We start from the raw sequence: 17,153 nt of genomic DNA, 5'->3' as shown, positions 1-17,153 counted from the left end.
AAAATCCAATGTTTTTATATTACATGAAGCCTTTGCTGTTCGACTTCTATCCTTTCAGGCAACAGAATTTCAGGACCTACATTAACAGTCTCCAGGGTAGAGACATCTTCACCCAACGCCATAAAGATTTTTACCTAGCTAAGAACTACATTGAGAACATTATGTTTTAAGAGCCCGTGGGACCCAAGTCTAAAAACTAGATCTCATTTAAAGAGAAAAGTAATCAAAGACACAAAATAGATGGAGCACGGGATGTAATGCAGAGTAGCTTTACCAAAGGCAGACTGTGCTAGTCTAATGCAGTACTTCATGAAATGGGCAGGAGTTTTCAGGATATGGAAACTGCAGCAGTAGAAGCAGGATGATTTGTGATAGTCCCAAAGAGAAAGTTGTGTGCTTTGTCAACTGATGGGACTTTCTGCCTCCTCTCTGTGTTCTCACCAGTTGAATGTGACAGAGGAGGACAGTGTGAGGGGTGTTAGCCACTGTCTGGGTAAGTGTGGTTGGCTCTATACACATGGTCTGCAGTTGCCACTTAGACAGGACCAAGCGATACACTGTACTTTGCTTCTGGATTACTGAGTAATCATCGTTATGACCGAATTGTACGTTCCTGTGTTAAAGGTGGATGAATTTAAGCTGAAATGGGAATGAAGGTTTTCCTATGTGATCTCTTCCATTAGCTGTAAGAAAGTCAGCAAGTCTTGTACGTGTAAAAACTGTGTAAATGTAATCATAACTGATTGGTAGCAGTGATTATACTTCTACAGTGCCAAAGGGGTTACGCTGCTTTCTGAGCCATTCAGTCTGAGTGAGAAAGCAGCAATGACTTCCAGGGCATTATGTCCACAGTGAGAAGAGAGGAGTCATCACAGTTACCATTTCCCTTCTCGTTCCTGCAATATTTCTAGTAGTGAATTTGCACATGGCTGGAGGAGGAAGTCTGTTGTTTTTCCTTATCAAAACCTTTTTCTGATTTTCTTCCTGGACTTAGAAACTTCAGTTAGCCTTTTGGTGTTGAGAAAGTCAAATTAATGCTCACATCGTTGGTCTTTGGCTTCTTCTCTCGTTAATCTAGTTTAGTAGTGGTAAATTAAGCAATTGGTTCTCATAAAAAACTGGCTGTGCTATCTTCTTTCTCGGTGATTTTGTTCTCCAGCCAAGCATGTTAACACTGGTTTTCTGCCATTAGACTTATTTTGTTCTCCTAATAAATCCCAAGAGTGCATTCAGCCAGCTTGCTTTCCCATCCTCTGGAACAGTCTTGCACTAGATACATGAGGACAACGTAGACAAAGATGACACTTATTCAACAGCTTCTGCTTATAAAAATAGCAATAAACTTCCAGAGTATTGGAAGCTTTTACCTGTTGTTTCTGGTAGCATTCAACCCATTGGCATTTTCAGCTGATTTTTGCTCTAGAACCATCTGGTTTATGCCTTTGGCCTAATCAGAAAGCCTGGGTTGGGCCTGGTGAAAGGCAGGCCCCCTGGATGCCCACTGGCAGCACGTTAAGTGTGTGTTGGTTAATACACGCAGTACGGACAGTTATTCTGGAAGATAGCAACCTACACTTTGCGAGCAGTATTTTTGTGACTTTGTCTAGTGTTTTCCTGAGCCAAAGATGGTATTTTTTGTAGAATTTTTAGTTTTTCATGAGTGTCTAATTGTATTTTGACCTCACGTAAGCTTTCAGCATCCTGTGGCAGCGAGTACCACAGCTTAACCCTGCTTTCTGTGGAACTAATTTGATACCACTTGGTGCTAATCTCATTTGATGTTGGGTAATTTTTCCCTGAGGAACAAGAAGAAGTTATTACTATTTATTTCTTTCCAGGCTGCTTTTGCTCTGTGAATAGATAACGCCCTCCCTTGAAAAATACATTCTACTGCTCAGTAAGTTGAAGGAGCAAGCTGCAGTCTACCCGGGAAAACGTGTAAACGGCTGGGAAAACAACACTGGCCTGCCTTAAAACTCATTGATTGCGGTTCTTTTGGTTGGAAAAAGATCTGTGTAATCTTTTGACTGGAAAATGGTCTTCTGTGTAATACAGACAATTCATGCATGTGAGAGCTGACCTTGAAAAGTAGATGTGGGGGGAAAGCAAACTCACTGAAGTCATGAGATTGGCCTTAGAAGCAGGTCTGGTTTGCCTTTAGTTTATGGTTGCTTTGTTTTCTCTAGCCTTCATGGCTGCTAAGAAATTTCAAATTCTCACTTAACTCCTTGATTTAAAAGAAATAACAGATGTTGTGAAACTTGTAGTTGTATCACCATTATGAGTAATACTTTTAATCCAATTTGACTTAGAAGATCATCATTAAGTAAAGTTAAAAATTACTCAAACACATCAAAGTATCCTTGACATGACAGTGATACTCAGTTCAGCTTTTTGCTATAGAAAGAAAAAGCAATAAGGGAAGTGGTTCTCACAGAGGGGATACAGCTAGGAAATATTCCAAACTGTGGGTCTTTAAGCTATAATGAAAACTAGGACATTTCATTAACTCGAATAGAAATACTCAGTATGGGATAATACTGAGGATTGATCACAACTTTAGGAATAAATGATAAAACTTTTGTAGTTAGAAATGGCACAAGTGGGAGAGGTGACAGGATCTAGTAGAATGAAGGTTGGAGGTCAGTGTGGAAAGGTCTGAAGGGACAAAAGAAGCAGAAAAATTGAATATTCAGTTTGCACACAGAAGGCTAACATGGAATGAGAAACTTTGTAGTTGAAGAATGGTCGTGTGACAGTACTCCCAAGATTGCTGAAGTAAACACTTTCCTGAAATTCAGTGGTCTATGTGACCTCTTTCTGGAAACAAAACTGAGGATGTACGAGGTAGTGCACACCACAAAAACTTGGGTGTTAAAGGAGGATAGAAAGTATTTAAGCACTTTGAAAGATCATGATGGGAGACTTGAGATGTCTCAAAAGTGGAAGTAAAAAACCTATGTGGTGTGGCTTCTACCCAAAACCATCATGGCAAGGTTAATTGGGTGGTGATTAGGAGACAAGGATGCTGAAGCAGGATTTGACCTAGATACTGCCCTAAAGGAGAAGGAGTAGAAGGAGTTACTGAGAAACTTGGAAGAGAAGCATCAAAGAACACTAAAAAGGAAGGTTTTGGAATGAAGTATAATGGCCAACAACAGGATTAACTAGTGGGAAAGTTTCTGATCTAACAGCTGAAAGAAGATTGGGTTTGTCATGTGTCTAATGTGTGCTTGCCTTCTTCCTGACCTAAATGCTTAAAGCCAAGATCCTTTTCCAAAAATTCTCCTCCTAAAGTCCACTGAATTATGTGGATTTTTTCTACTGTTTGTTTCCAAATACACTGGGTTGACTCCGAAGCTTTACTTTCTGTGTTGTTATAACCTCTCCTCTGTGTGTTTGCCTTATTTCAATAATTTAACCTTTCTCTTACGTAGCAACATATTAAGCTTTAAAAAGCTGGGGATGGTGCTAAGGTGTCTAAGCGTGTGCATCTGTTCTCTGGAACTTTAAGAGGTAACTCATTTGAGCAGGGAGTCTCAGAAAAGCTCTGTTAACACTCTTGTAGCACTTTATAAATGTAAGCATATGTATTTTACAAACTCTTTAAGAGTCAGAGTCTAAAAGGATGTGTTCACATGTGCAGTTCTGTAAAATCTTTCTCCCTAAACCTCTGGATCATGGCTGCTAGTTTGCTTTTCTGACACAACGCATGTCTAGAGTGATTGTGAAGACCTGCAAGTTAAGTCTACGTGCTGCTTTTCTGTAAATTATTGGAGAAACACAATTCTTCGATCCCTCAGCAAATTCTCGTGAAACATCAGCGACACACGGAGCTGTGAAACACAAAGCATGTACCTGCTTTGGAACCACCTTTAGGAGGACGTTGGGTTTCTGGGATAGCAATAGCTTAAAATAATGATTATAGACCAGCAAACTTTGCTGTCATTTGGCGCTGTGATGTCATTGTTATCCATGATAACAGGAGCTGAAGTGTACGCAAAGAGCTGTGATGATGCAAATTGCTAGGCACATCTCTTCCTCAGTGCTGAGGCAGCTTTTTTGTGCTCTTAAGCTGAATTTTTGTCTTCTAAAAACTGTCTGAATAATACAATAGTGCCAATCTAAGCAACAGATTGTAACTGATGAAAGTACTGCAATGCTTCTCCGGTTGGCGTGGCTCACGGCAGGGATTTTCTTTCACACAAAGGGCTGTTTCTGTAGTAGTTACTGTCTTGTATTTACTGACATTCTTCAATGCATTCCTCTAGTGCTAATGCAATTTGCAGACCAAATAAGAGTGTATATCCACAAAGCTTTGCCAGTTGGCCTGCCGTGCCTTTTGCTACACTCCACTGCACTCTGAGAGCCAAAGGGTAGGCTCCTGCTTCCTGGTTTATTTCATATCATTTTGAAATATTTATTCCCTAGGAACTGGGAGCTTCCATTTTCTACTTACTACAGATTCTTGGATTTATTGTTTTTCCCTAGGTCGGGTGATAGGGTTTGTTCTAATACGGTTGTCTGTATGGACACCGCACTCAAAATCTTCTACAGTCAACTCTGTGTTTCAAAAGGAAATAATAGTGTGGGCTGTCCTCCTAGATGATGAGGCACCATTTGAGCCCTTTCCTCACTTGAATTTCCTCCAAAGTAGTTCAGTTAGCTCTTATCTATTCACATGAACTAATCATACTGTAAGAACAATTTCATCTTTCACACACACAAAAAAGGTCAGTAACACAGCCCTGTGTCTCTTTATGATGATAAAAAATAATCCCAGATGGGCATCACTGGGATTTTGGGGTTTGTGGGGGGAATGAAGAGCGTGCCTCCTTTACCAACCAGTAACTGAAACCAGTTAGGAAATCCAAATATTAGTAAAATGAGAGAGCAAAAATGCTCCATTATCCAACCTGCAGCGATGTCAAACACTGTCCTTGCATGCACTTAAACTGTAGTCAACTGAAACTGCTCATTAAGATGTGTATGAAATGAAGTCCTGTTTCTACCTACCTGTCTGTATGTAAATGAGATTAATGAATCAATCAGCAATCAATCCAGGAGAAGACTGGGTGGTTTATTTGTGTTATATGGGGGTGAAGTAAAATCCTGAACATACTGGAAGCCCTAGGAACCCTCAGTCTTCAATCTCTAAATAGTCTGAACTACCTTTTTTTTGAGGGGACTAAATTAAAAATCCAGTTCTTCCTAAGCTGCACCTGTGTTTAAAAAAAGAAAAAAAGTTCATACTGACAGAGTTTGTGCTTTGGACCTCCTCCCACTTATTTTGGCCATGAGACTTACTCTAGCACATGCTGTGCATCTGTCTGTGGGTGACCAGAAGGATACATGCGCTGGCTTTGCTCTAGCAGTGAAAATGCTTACCCTGGATTTATGGGTTCCATTTCTGCTGTGGGAAAGTCGAAGCAGCTGCGGTGGTCTGGGGGACTTCCTATAGGTTGAAGGGAAATGGATGGGAGACTTGGGCAGGCATCTAAGTACTGCCAAATCTGAAATGCTTTGCTTGAGGGGAGATCTCTAGGTACTCTGGGGACATCTAGGACCTCAGAAGGGTCAGTCAGCAGCTGAATGGGCCACTGCACCCCCAGACTGAAGGGGTCATTGCACCTTTGCTCTTATCCTACTACCTGCGTTGGGAGGCAGGGGAAAAAAGAGCTGCTGGAAAGAGGCTAGTCCTACAGCATTCACCAAATTAAATCACTTCTTTAACCCCAAACTTGATCATTTTCATTATGCAGAGAGGTTTTTCCATAACATCTGCCATTTAGATTTTATTTGAAAATAGAATCAATTCATTATACTTTAATTGCATCCTCGTATTTTTCTTTGACTCCAGTGAAAATGGCCAGTGGTTTTCCTTAGAGCTGTGGAGCAGATCAGTCCTCAGTCATTGCTGGGGGACAGCAATTCAAGGTGCTGCTTTCCTTTGTGGTGGGACCTGGACACAATTCCATTTAGAAACTGAAATCTGACAGCGAGGTTCTTCTAGGTGTTAGAAAGTGGATGCAGGAGGAAAATAGCCTGCACCTCCTCTTTTTTTCCAATAAAATAAATTTTTAAAATGGGCTTTTTTAGTAGAAAATACATAGGAGGATAAAACAAGACATCCCTCAGAAGTGAGGTACAAATCCTGGGCAGGCACTGGACTGATTATAGACTTGTGAAATTGTGCTTGAGCCTGAACCCAAGCAAGTCCTGAACAAAAAGAAAGTGAGAGCAGCTTACTCTCCTTGTAGACAAGATACTGGTGGTGTTGGCTGCCAGGAGATGTTTCCTTCCTATACTGGGCTCTTGCTCCTGACAGCCTGCGACAGCAAGAGCTAAACATTGTCCTTCTGGTGTTCAGCAGCAAAGTAGTTAATAAATTTTGGAGTATGCAAAGGCTTAGGGTTATATAACCAGAACCCCATGGGGTGGCTTTGCTTTCCCTGTGCTTGAGTCTGTTAATCATCCGCAAGTTCACACTGTTATTCTAACCTGAATTTGGAACCATAGAGCGTCCCAAATTCGGGCCTTTTCCCTCCTCTTTCTTTTCTTTGCAACACCAAACACATAATTAGTTTTAGGTGAATTTTGGCCATCTTGTATAAGCCTTTCTGGAGAAGTATCACACAAGGTTTAACCGCTATTATGTGTTCTTTGCCATTACTCAGCTTTTGATTAAAGGTCTGCTTCTTGTGTCACTGCAGTCTTCTCTCTCAATTCTTACCGGTTTCATCTGTTGTTTGGATTTGACTCCATCGTTATTCTTCTTTTAATAATAATACTCTTCTGGCAAGTCCTGCTATTTCTCCATTCTCTCCTCCTCTTTAATCTCACCATGCTTTTTTTCTCATGACAGGGTTTAAACAGAAAAAATATGTTGGAAGGCACAGAACTCTTGAGGTTAGGGCAAATTTTAATGCAGTACCTGCAATTCCTCAAAGGAGTCCTTCACTGTGTTGGGACACCTGCCGTGATAATGAGCGAGCTGTACGCTTTTCAGTCGTGCCGTCCAACTGAGGCAGTGTCCTGGATCACAGCTCCCTCCAGCAGGCTGCTTTTAGTTCCATCAGACAAAAAAAAAAATGGTAAAAATCAGAATTTGTTTCATTGGCCTTTTATGCCTGGAATTTGATATTCTATATTCTGAGTGTGAAACTCACACAGGCTTAGTGGGGAAAAAAAATAAAATAAATCCCACAGTGGGGACGGTTACTGCAGCACTGAGCTGTGTGTGAAAGCTAAATAGGGCTGGAAGCAGAGTGCAGCAGAAGAACTTACCATGCCCGTAGGTACAGGTTCTGGTACAGTTATGAGGGGCAGCTGCAAATGTGACCCAATGCATTCTTGCTTTATACAGGTGAGCCCCAGAGAGGGGCTGAGTTCAGTTCCCACCACCGTGTGAGCTGCTAAGATGGTGTGTAGGTTCTTGAGGTCCAGATCAACACATTTTCACGTTGGTTCAGCCAAAACAAAGTAGGTGTGAAACGTGGTCTCCCTGTAAGCCCAGCACAGCTAGCAAAAGCGGTTTGGCTGGGGAGCAGAGCAAGGCCATAAATGGGTCAGTTATGGAGCAGGTAGGTTCAGCACGGGAATGGTGAAGCAGCAATTTTTCTCACTCCCTGGAGAGCAGTATGGAAGGTTTTGTTAGCACCTGGGTGCTGGCGATCATCTACTTGAGTAAAGATCTCTGAGCACTAGGCCACCAGCTGCAAGGAGTAGGACCCTGGGATCAGTGTGGGGTCTAATGTAGGCCATTTGGCATCAGAATTGGCACAGCTGATTTTGGTTTCTCATCACTCAGCATCTACAAGCTCAAAATTCATTTATAAGCTTTTAAAACAAAGTGCAAACTCCCTCCTCTCCCCCCATCATTTGTGTTCTTCAAAAAATAGCAATGACTTGGCTCAGAGAGTGGCTAGTCACCTCCTCGGAGATCCACCGCTTGCCTGTCGCGTTATCTTGTCTAGCTGCCTGGACAGGACGAACGTATCGGGGCTGCTTAATTTTAAAACCAGTAGGAGCAGAATCACAAGCGGTGCTTTTAGCGCCTGTGCCTGGGGTAACGCTGTGTGGTGTTGGGAAGGCAACAGAGCGCTGCAGCTGCATTTTGGTTGCTGGAACAAAAGGCAGCAAGGAGGCAGTGGGTGTTGCAAGGCCCATCTCTGACGTCCAGATGCTAAAGGGCCTCCTCTGTAGCTGAACAAAAGATGCAAGGCACCTGCCCTGAAGCACTGGGATCAAGGTCTTTTGTCTTCTCTTTCAGGTCTGGGTTTACAACGAAGATCATGAGCTGATTTTAAATAATCTCCTTTGCTTGGACGTTTCGGAAACTCGCTCCTCCGACCCACCTCGTCTCATGAAATGCCATGGGTCCGGCGGCTCGCAGCAGTGGACGTTCGGGGTAAGCGGAGTGGCTGGCATGTAGCACACTGCTTGTAATTACTGTCTCAGTAAGTGACAATAGCAGGGTTGAGTTTAATTATGACTAAACTTCTGATGTACCAAGTCAGTTGTACTGGATTGGGCCCAGCCTAGGTCCAGGCCTCCTGAACAAAAGTTGCAGGGGCTTTTGTGGCTGCATTTCATATTTCAGCCTGAATAAGGCTTTTGGTGAGCTCTGGGACATGCAGGCCTTTTCCTTTGCAACACAGGAAGGTTTCTGCCTTTTTTTCTGCTTGTCACAGCTACCCGCAGCGCTTAGAGCTCACAGGAATGTGCCAGAGAGAACAAAATCCACCCCACAGCTCTTTGTTGTGTTGTGTTTGCGGGGCTGGGAGGCAGGAGCAGTCCATGGGGGAATTTCTGCTTTGTGCTTGAAGGTGCACTGGAGCCTTATGGCTCCCTTTCTGCTGAGGGCTGGGAATAGTTTTGCTCATCCCACCACTGAGACTGTGGTACCAACAAAATAAGAACTGGGTCCCTGTAAGGGCGTGAGAGCCTTCGTTTTAAGGCCATTCATGGTTCATTCGTGGTTTCAAGGTTCATTCATGGTTATGGGATGTGCTGTGCTCTGGCTTTCAAGTGCTGCTGCTGTGGGCGTGTTGTGGCAGGGAGGCTGCTGAAAGGCTCCCCTGTCAGGAAGGAGCATCCCCTCTCCTTGAGCATCAGTTTGATAGGGCAGTAGAACCAAAGTTTTAATAAATAAATCCCATCTGTCTTTCTCCTCTAGAAAAACAACCGCCTCTACCAGGTCTCCGTGGGGCAGTGCATGAAGGTGGTAGACCCACTTAGCCACAAAGGGTACGTGACCATGGCCATCTGTGATGGGTCCCTTCCTCAGCAGTGGCACTTTGAGAGCTGAGCCAGCGAGGATGCGGCTGAGAAGCGTTAAACTGAGACCCGATTCCCCTTCAGCCATGATTTTTGGTCATTCTGGAGGGCTTTGCGAGGAGCCCAGAGCTGCTACCCCCAGCCCGCCCATTGCACGGACCCTTTAGAAATACTCTGCCCTGAAGAGCTGTGTGCATGAGAAGGTCCAGGTGGCCACCACGGTGTCCCTGGTCAGGTGCTGCAGCAATAGCAGCAGCCCTACTGCAGAACAACATGTAGAAGTGCAATTTATCGGCGGTTCCTTGGATTCTCCTGGATTATTGAACTGTTTTTAAGTAAGAGAAATTGTTAGAGCAATGTAATTTAAATTGTGAGATTTTAGCTTTGTGACTCTTTTAAATGACAATGACAGAAAGGAGCCCTCTTCAAGTATTTCATGTGCAGTATCTCATTAATTTACATTTTTAGTACGGTTTTACTGGCCAAATTCTTTTACTTTTTCTGGAAAATATTTTTATTCCCTTTTTTCCTTCTGAAAATTGTCATTTGTAATATTTAAATTTAGCTCTTCTAATTTGCGATTTTAGGCCATTTCATGTAGTTTAAATTCTTAGCTGTCATTCGTCACCTCATATTTAAAAGAAAGTAACTATTACAAAGTCTATTTTGATGACTCATGACAGTAGTTGCATTTAAAATAAAGTATCATTTTTTTATTAACCTGCACGGCCTTACTCTGTGTAGCTGTTGGACCAGAAAGCACCGAGAGACTGATGCAAATGATGTTCACGCAATTTGGGTCTTCCCTCATTTTCTCTCCCTTTTCTTCACAGCTGCCTCTTTCCCCCTCTCTCATGTCTTGGAAGGTTTGACAGATAATTTCTCTCTTTTTTTTTTTTTTTTTTTTTTTTTTCTCCAAAAAATTCGTTTATTTCACTGTTTACCTTTCTTTGACTTCCCGCCTCAGCCCCGGATGCTTTGTCAGTGCCTGGAAGCTGCTGCAGAAGAGAAAAGCTGTTCTTATTTTCCAGCATGTTTTTTCCCAGCCCCGTTGGCCTTGTTCCCCACGCGGCAGGGACCTCCCTTCCCCGGGAAGGCGGCGGTTCGGCCGCCGGCAGCGCCAGGACGGCCTTGCCCTTTCCCTGGAGCAGCGGAAACGTTTTCCAACCGCACGAACGCTCCGGCACCCAGTTAGTGATGTTTTGGGCAGCGTGAGGCAAATAATGATACCGTTGGAGTAATTACAGACCCCGCCTTCCTGCAGAGAAGAGAAATTCACTTGTGGCAGTGCGTTGGGTCCCTCGGCCGTCTGCCAGGGCAGCCACCCCGGGGGCAGAAGCACAAGAGAAGGAAAATGAGCAGGTAAGAGCAGTCCCTCGCCGCTTTGAAGCTTCTCGCCTCCTCCAGCAGCGGTGGAAGCAGTGAGTCACCCGCAGGGAGGAACCAGGTAAGGGGGGTTTCATTGTAGCCACAACAATAGGCTGAAGTGGATGTTCCTCCAGATAAAGCATTACCGTGGGGATAATTAAGTTACGCACCAGCCAAGTTCCTTCCTACCAAAAAAAGTCTCTAACAACAACCACCCAAGCCCCTTGAGCAGCTGTGTGGCTGCTGCCTGTCCTCGCACAAATACCCGCTGCCTTGGGGGGACACTGGGGTGGCTGCCGCGTGGGGGATTAATTCCAGTCCTTGTTGAGGGTGAAAGGATGGGCTGCAGCATCCTTTAATTGTTAATGGTTAATCGTCCGATTAACCCCGACTGCTCCCACGAGGAGTGTGAAGCTGCTGGTGCAGCTGCTCCCAGCTGTGCCCAAGGCTCTCCAGTAGCCTTTGCAAGCTGGTTTGGCTGGCAAATCTGCTCTGCAGTAGCCTTGCGCTGTCTTTTTTTTGTGTAGCCTTTATGTTGTCTTTAAAAAAAAAAAAAAAAAAATTTTAAAAAATCAAAGCCCAAACAAATCCTCAAACAGGCAAGGCAGGACCTTGCTTTAGTTCCAGCCCGGCTCTGTTGCCCCAGACAATTTTTGACCTTTTGCTCCTGGTGAGGACATTTGGAGGCTGTCATCAAAAACCAGCTCAATCCAGGTGGTCTGTGAGCCTGCACTAATAGACAAGAACGTAGAACTGATGGACCACTGAGTTGCAGCTGGATTGTTCCTTAATATTAAAGAAGATAAATATTCTGCCTCACTCTTACATAAATAATACATCTTTATATATATATATATATATATATATATATATATATAAAAATTAGGGATACCTGAGTTTGCAGCGCTGCCTGCCTGGGCTGGCAGCTGCAGCCTGCCTTGGTGGGGCTGGGCTGAGCCCCTCCATACACCCATCCACTGCCAGGACCCGGGGACCGGTCCCAGTTTCCAGGAACAGACAGAGGTGACGGGATTTTGGTCAGTGTCAAGTCGTTTCTGCGGTGGAAGATTTTTTTGGCCGTGTCTGTTCAGCGCTGCAGCCGCACAGCCAGGTCAGTGCTCGGAATCTGAACACACGAGGGGTATTAAGTCTTTTCTGTGAACGCCTCCTGCATGGGTTGCCTGGGATTAGGTGGAAATTCCTAATTTTGTTCCCATATTTGAGTGACCGCTCACAGGTGACCTTTGGGAATTGGCCTGAGCGGGAAGCATAGAAGGAAAAGCCTTATCCCAGGTTGGAAGCTACCGCAGCACCCAGTTTGTCCCACTGAGAAACGTATGATTGCTAAAGAAATTGTGCCTGGGACTGATTTTTAAGCCTCTGTGTCGAATATTTCCTTCTTGAGGCCTCATGGAGTTGGTTGGGACGGTGGCTGACAGCCCGATGCCGAGATGGGCTTTGCTCCATGGCTGGTTTCTCTCATGTTTCCGTGGTCGCGCCGCGCTGACCCGTGTGCCGGTGCCCTGGGCAGACCCTGCCCCGCTTCCAGCAGCCAAAGTGCACGCTATAACTAACGAACATCCGAGAACAGCTTGGGCCTGGCCCCTTCCCCCTTCTCCGCAATAAATCTTGGGGGCCTTTTTTAGCCTTGACCCCAGTACTGAGGTCGTGACAGGGCTCCGGTGTCACAGTTACATGGGGTTAACCCCCCCCAGCCCCTCGTTCACCCCTTCCCCGGCAGGATGGGGAGAGGAGCAGAGAGGGTGAAAAAGGGCAGAAAAACTTTTGGGTTGAGATAAAGACAATTTAACAGGTAAAGCAAAAGCTGCACCCAGAAGCAAAGCAAAACACGGACTCCATTCACTGCTTCCCGGGGGCAGGCAGGTTGCTCAGCCAGCGCCGGGAAAGCCGGGCTCTGGCACACGGAATGGTGATGGGGAAGACGAACACCATCACTGAACATCCATCCCCTCCTTTCCTCCTTCTTCCCCAGCTTTTTATATGCCGGTTGTGACATCGTACGGTACGGAACAGCCCTTTGGTCAGTCGGGGTCGGCTGTCCCAGCTGTGTCCCCTCCTAATCTCTTGCCCACCCCGGATCACCCGCTGGTGGGTGGGGGTGACCCTGCGCAAGCCCCGCAACAGCCCCGCGTTGTCAACACCGCTCCGGTCACCCATCCGAAACACAGCACCCTACCAGCTACCGTGACGAAAACTGCCTCTATCCCAGCCAAAAACTAGTACCAGCAGAGCACAGCAGTTCCTCTTTTTTTTTGCAGATTTTTCTGGGGAAAACACAGCTGGGGGATCCGGCAGCTGCTCGGGGTGAGGCACGGCCGTGCGAGGCTGCAGAGGAGAGCGGGGGACACCAGCGCTCCTCCCTGACGGGAGCGGACACCCGGATCCTGAAAGAACCAGAACCCAGACGCCCCGAATGAAACCAGGAGGGTATCATTTATAGATGTAAAATATTTTTATTTGTAAATGCTGATCTTCTAAATCTGTTTCCACAAATTCCAAAACCCATAACACTCTGTATACTTCAAAAAATTCTTTTTTTTTTGTGTGGTTTTTCTTTTTTTTTTGCCAACATTAGATACTATTATACAGAACAGAAAAAACTGTAGGACAAATACTGGTAGGATGTTGGAATATTGTACAAGAGAAGAAAAATATTCAAGAAACAATTTCATACAGCTATTTATCAAGAGAAAAATATATACAATTGATTTATTCTGTAAGATAAAAATACATCATGCCATATACATTACAAGTTCAGAACTGTATCACTGAATATACCGACAGTTTACAGTCCACTTTCATTGTGCACACAAAAAAAAAACTTCATTTTTTCTTTTTTTTATATTTAGCCTGTGAAGTGTCAGTACCAGAATTTTAAGTACAAAATAAAAAGCTAACCTGGTTCCAAAATGCTGATTAAATTTCTACAAGCAAACACAAAACAGTGTTTTATTTATTTTTTTTTTTTTAAAGAAATGTAAACAAAAAACAATCCATACAAACACATCTTTAAATTACATTTTCCAAACCCCTATTGCCAGAGTCCTGCAGCTGCAAGCAAATGAACATCTCGTTTTTATTTCCTCCTTTTCCTCTTCCGAAGGCGAGCGTCGCAGAGAAGCTCCAACTACATGATTCTAGGCCGTTGCCATGGTTTAAGGTCGGCTGAACGGTCACCTCGTCGCCACTACTTTTGCTGAAGAAAACAAAACAAAAAAAAAACCCCACAACCACGTCCAGCCTCTGTTTTGGGTGGTTTTAGCAGTTATTCACAGTTATCACAAATTGTAAGCACAAAAAAAACCTGACTTAAGAAATAGGGATGCAACAATATAATACAAATAAAATTAATCTAATTTACCCAAACATCTACAAAAGTCAGAGTTGTAAATACACACGCCCTTCCCAGGCTTTTTAAGGTTTACTTAAAAAAAATTCTCGTAAGACCACAGTTGAGACTGTTTTAAACATTAAAAAGGAAAAAAAAAACCAACAAAACCCCTCTCTCTTTAAATTGAGATTTTGGTTATTCCGGAATTGTAATCGCGTGTGGTGAGTGCACGAGATCATATTGTAACATCCCTATCGACGTTTTGTAAGAAGCACCCGAACTGCTGCAGAGTCTGGTAGCATTTGGTCAATAACTATTTTTATACTGTATTTTTTTTATTTTTTCTTTTTTCTCAAAATATTTACACTTTTGTACAAAGTAACAGAGTTTGTTAGTTCTGCAGGTAACAGCAGCAGCTTGGCTTTCTTCTAACTTTCTTTTTTTTAAAAATAGCTTCATTCACTTATTCAATAATAAATACAAAAAGGTTCTCTTATTTTACAGAAATCAAAAACTACAATAAACTGACTCATGGAATCAAGTATTTAAATGTATTTTAGTGCAAGTTATTTTTTCCCTTAGCTCTATCCCTAAGGAAGTCGTTTCAGTACATTCCTTGTTCAGTGGTGTCTACTTTTTATTTAAAATTTTTCTTTAATTAGAGGGCCTGCCCCTTTATCAAATAAGGCTGTGGCCAGCACTTTGGACTTCTCCCTTTCGCTGGTGATTTCAGTCTTACATTCATAGAGGCCCTGCCCCGCGCAGGTCAGCCCTCGCGCCTCTGCCCAAGTTCAACAGTTTCTCCTCAGTCAGCTCAAAAACAAAAGTGCTGGACCGTTCTGTTCGCTCGGTTCCACCTCCACCTGGCTGGAAAGTTGGCTTCCGATTTTGCCGGTTTTTCTTCTGGTGCTTGCTTTTTTTTTTTCTTTTTTTTTCCTTTTTTTTTTCTTTTTTTCTTTTTTTTCCTCCTTTTTAAACACTCGAGTAGAAAGCTCTACTTCCAGAAGTGATTAGTATTTTTTTTTTTTTTTTCCCCCCTTCAAAAAGGCAACAATTTTCCGTCGACAAAATCAAAACGTGAATCACTTCTTCCTCGGGACAAGCGACCCTCAAAGACAGCAAGGAATGCATTCTAGTTCATCCACTTCCGGCAGTTTACAGCTCCACAGTGACATGGAATCTTGTGCTGGTCATCTTCAAAATCAAACTTATAGTCATAGCAAAGCTGGAAGAAGAGGCAGGAGAACCGTTATGGAACATCTGGGATTTACCAGGGCTTGTTCCTACAGGTTAAAGAGCAAAATCCCGTTGGTGAGGCCCCACCTCCAGTGCTGGGCCCTGTTTTGGGCCCCTCGCTACAGGAGGGACATTGAGGGGCTGGAGCGGGTCCAGAGAAGGGCAACGAAGCTGGTGAGGGGTCTGGGGAACGAGCCTGATGAGGAGCTTCTGAGGGAGCTGGGGTTCTTCAGGCTGGAGAAAAGGAGGCTGAGGGGAGACCTTCTCGCTCTCTACAACTCCCTGAAAGGAGGCTGTAGCGAGGTGGGGGTCGATCTCTTCTCCCAAGTGACAGGCGACAGGACAAGAGGAAATGGCCTCTTGTTGCACCAGGGGAGGTTCAGATTGGGTACTGGGAAAAATTTCTTCACTGAAAGGGTTGTCAAGCGTTGGAACGGGTTGCCCAGGGAAGTGGTGGAATCACCATCCCCGGAGGTGTTTAAAAGCCACGTAGATGTGGTGCTGAGGGACATGGGTTAGCGGTGGGTTTGTCAGTGTCAGGTCGATGGTTGGACTCAATGATCTGAAAGGTCCCTTCCAACCCAGATGATTCTATGGTTCTGTGATCGAGAACATGCCAGAGGGTGCCCTGATAGGAACCGGCACCGTTGAAAAGGGAAGAGGGGAAGGGAAAGGTCCCTCTCCCTCACCCTGGCACAAACAAGTTGCGCTCCTGACCACAGCAATCACGTGAGGATCTAGAAATGAATGCAAGCAGCGAGAGGCAATTAAAACCAAAGGAGACGACCTTACCTCCTCCCCCTTCTGGATTCTCCTGCTGGAGCTAATGATAATTTTGTGTCCTCTCTCGAAAGTCACCACCTCAGCCACGCAGTTCGGGGCACACGAATGGTTGATGTACCTGCGGAAACAGAGTTTGGACAAGGCAACCCGTTAAGAAAATGCATCCCTTGAGGCACAGCTACACCAAACCTTAGAACGACCTCAGCTTCAGGGCGCACTGACTCCCCACACAGCATTAAATTACTCTCTGCTTGTTTCTTTACCTAGAAAATGTCAAAAAAATTAAGCGTTAAAGAAAATTCCATTCTTTCTTCAAAGCTGCGACGAAACATACTCAAAGACGAGCAGAGCTAATGAAAAAGACGACGTTATTTCAGCGGAATGGTCCAAAGACTGAATGTACCAGCTCAGAGAAGAAAAACCATGAGAAAACCACAAAGTTGCGTCCCTGACAAAGAGCCCGAGGCAGGGACGGCGGCCGAGGGCCCGGGGGGAGGTCAGAGATCCCTGCAGAGCCACCCACCTTGCAGGGCCTCCCGTCAGGGTGGCATCGATGACGTGGTCATTGTCAATGCGGAACATGTACACGCCGCGGTTCTGAAAAACACAAATTGGAAAAGAGACTCTTGTAGATTTGACGTGACTGTGGCTGACGGAAGCGAAGCAGCAGCGGGGGTTACCCCCGGGTGTCCCACCGTCGGGAGCACACGCTGTCCCGCTGGATCCCGGGGCAGCGCCAGTCCCACCCTGCCCCGACCCTCCCCGGCTCCGGAGGGAATAGATGGGGCAGAAACACAAATCCCCGGCCAATTAATACCTCCCTAAGAGCTTCTGTAGGGCCTCACAATATACGTACTGTTACCGCCGAGTGACACAAAGGAAGTTGCTTGAATTTAAAGAAGTTCTCATTAAAAATGGAGCTCCCGACATCCCTGCCAGAGCTCCGCCTCCGTCCTCCGGGACAGAGGGTACGTGCGACCCGCCTGGCCAGCGCGCTGGAGATTTATTAAACAGTTAAATACCCTGATCCGTGGGTAAGACACACTGCAGACTCCTCCGGATGTATTTTTAGCCTATTGTATTTACAGCCCAGCAGAAACCAGGAATCAGGGGACCCGAACTCACCCAGCAGACG

At 44.8% G+C, this 17,153-nt stretch overlaps 2 protein-coding genes across 7 annotated transcripts in view; one reads left to right on the top strand and one right to left on the bottom strand.

The window, feature by feature from the left end:
• The window catches only part of GALNT11 (polypeptide N-acetylgalactosaminyltransferase 11), a 52,280-nt gene extending 42,276 nt beyond the window's left edge, over nt 1-10,004 (top strand). For 2 of the 4 annotated variants that reach the window (XM_074156885.1, XM_074156886.1), the window contains 2 exons: nt 8,273-8,410; nt 9,179-10,003. In XM_074156885.1, coding sequence (XP_074012986.1) covers nt 8,273-8,410; nt 9,179-9,310 — 270 coding nt within the window. In that variant the 3' untranslated portion in view covers nt 9,311-10,003. Of the gene's footprint in view, nt 1-1,838; nt 2,793-8,272; nt 8,411-9,178 lie in introns of those variants that run through there. The other 2 variants (XM_074156884.1, XM_074156888.1) reach the window with 2 other exon arrangements.
• Nucleotides 10,005-14,646: 4,642 nt separating this feature from the next.
• KMT2C (lysine methyltransferase 2C) overlaps nt 14,647-17,153 on the bottom strand; it is a 201,157-nt gene continuing 198,650 nt past the window's right edge. For all 3 annotated transcript variants that reach the window (XM_074157740.1, XM_074157741.1, XM_074157742.1), the window contains exons 58-60: nt 16,542-16,615; nt 16,028-16,136; nt 14,647-15,224 (exon numbers count right to left, since the gene is read on the bottom strand). In XM_074157740.1, the coding sequence (XP_074013841.1) occupies nt 15,132-15,224; nt 16,028-16,136; nt 16,542-16,615 (276 nt within the window). In that variant the 3' untranslated portion in view covers nt 14,647-15,131. The remainder of the gene's footprint in view (nt 15,225-16,027; nt 16,137-16,541; nt 16,616-17,153) is intronic.

This window comes from Numenius arquata, chromosome 12, assembly GCF_964106895.1.
Source record: "Numenius arquata chromosome 12, bNumArq3.hap1.1, whole genome shotgun sequence".
Classification (NCBI taxonomy): Eukaryota; Metazoa; Chordata; class Aves; order Charadriiformes; family Scolopacidae; genus Numenius; species Numenius arquata.
Note: the sequence above shows the minus strand (reverse complement) of the source record. Positions and strands in the feature narration are given on the sequence as shown.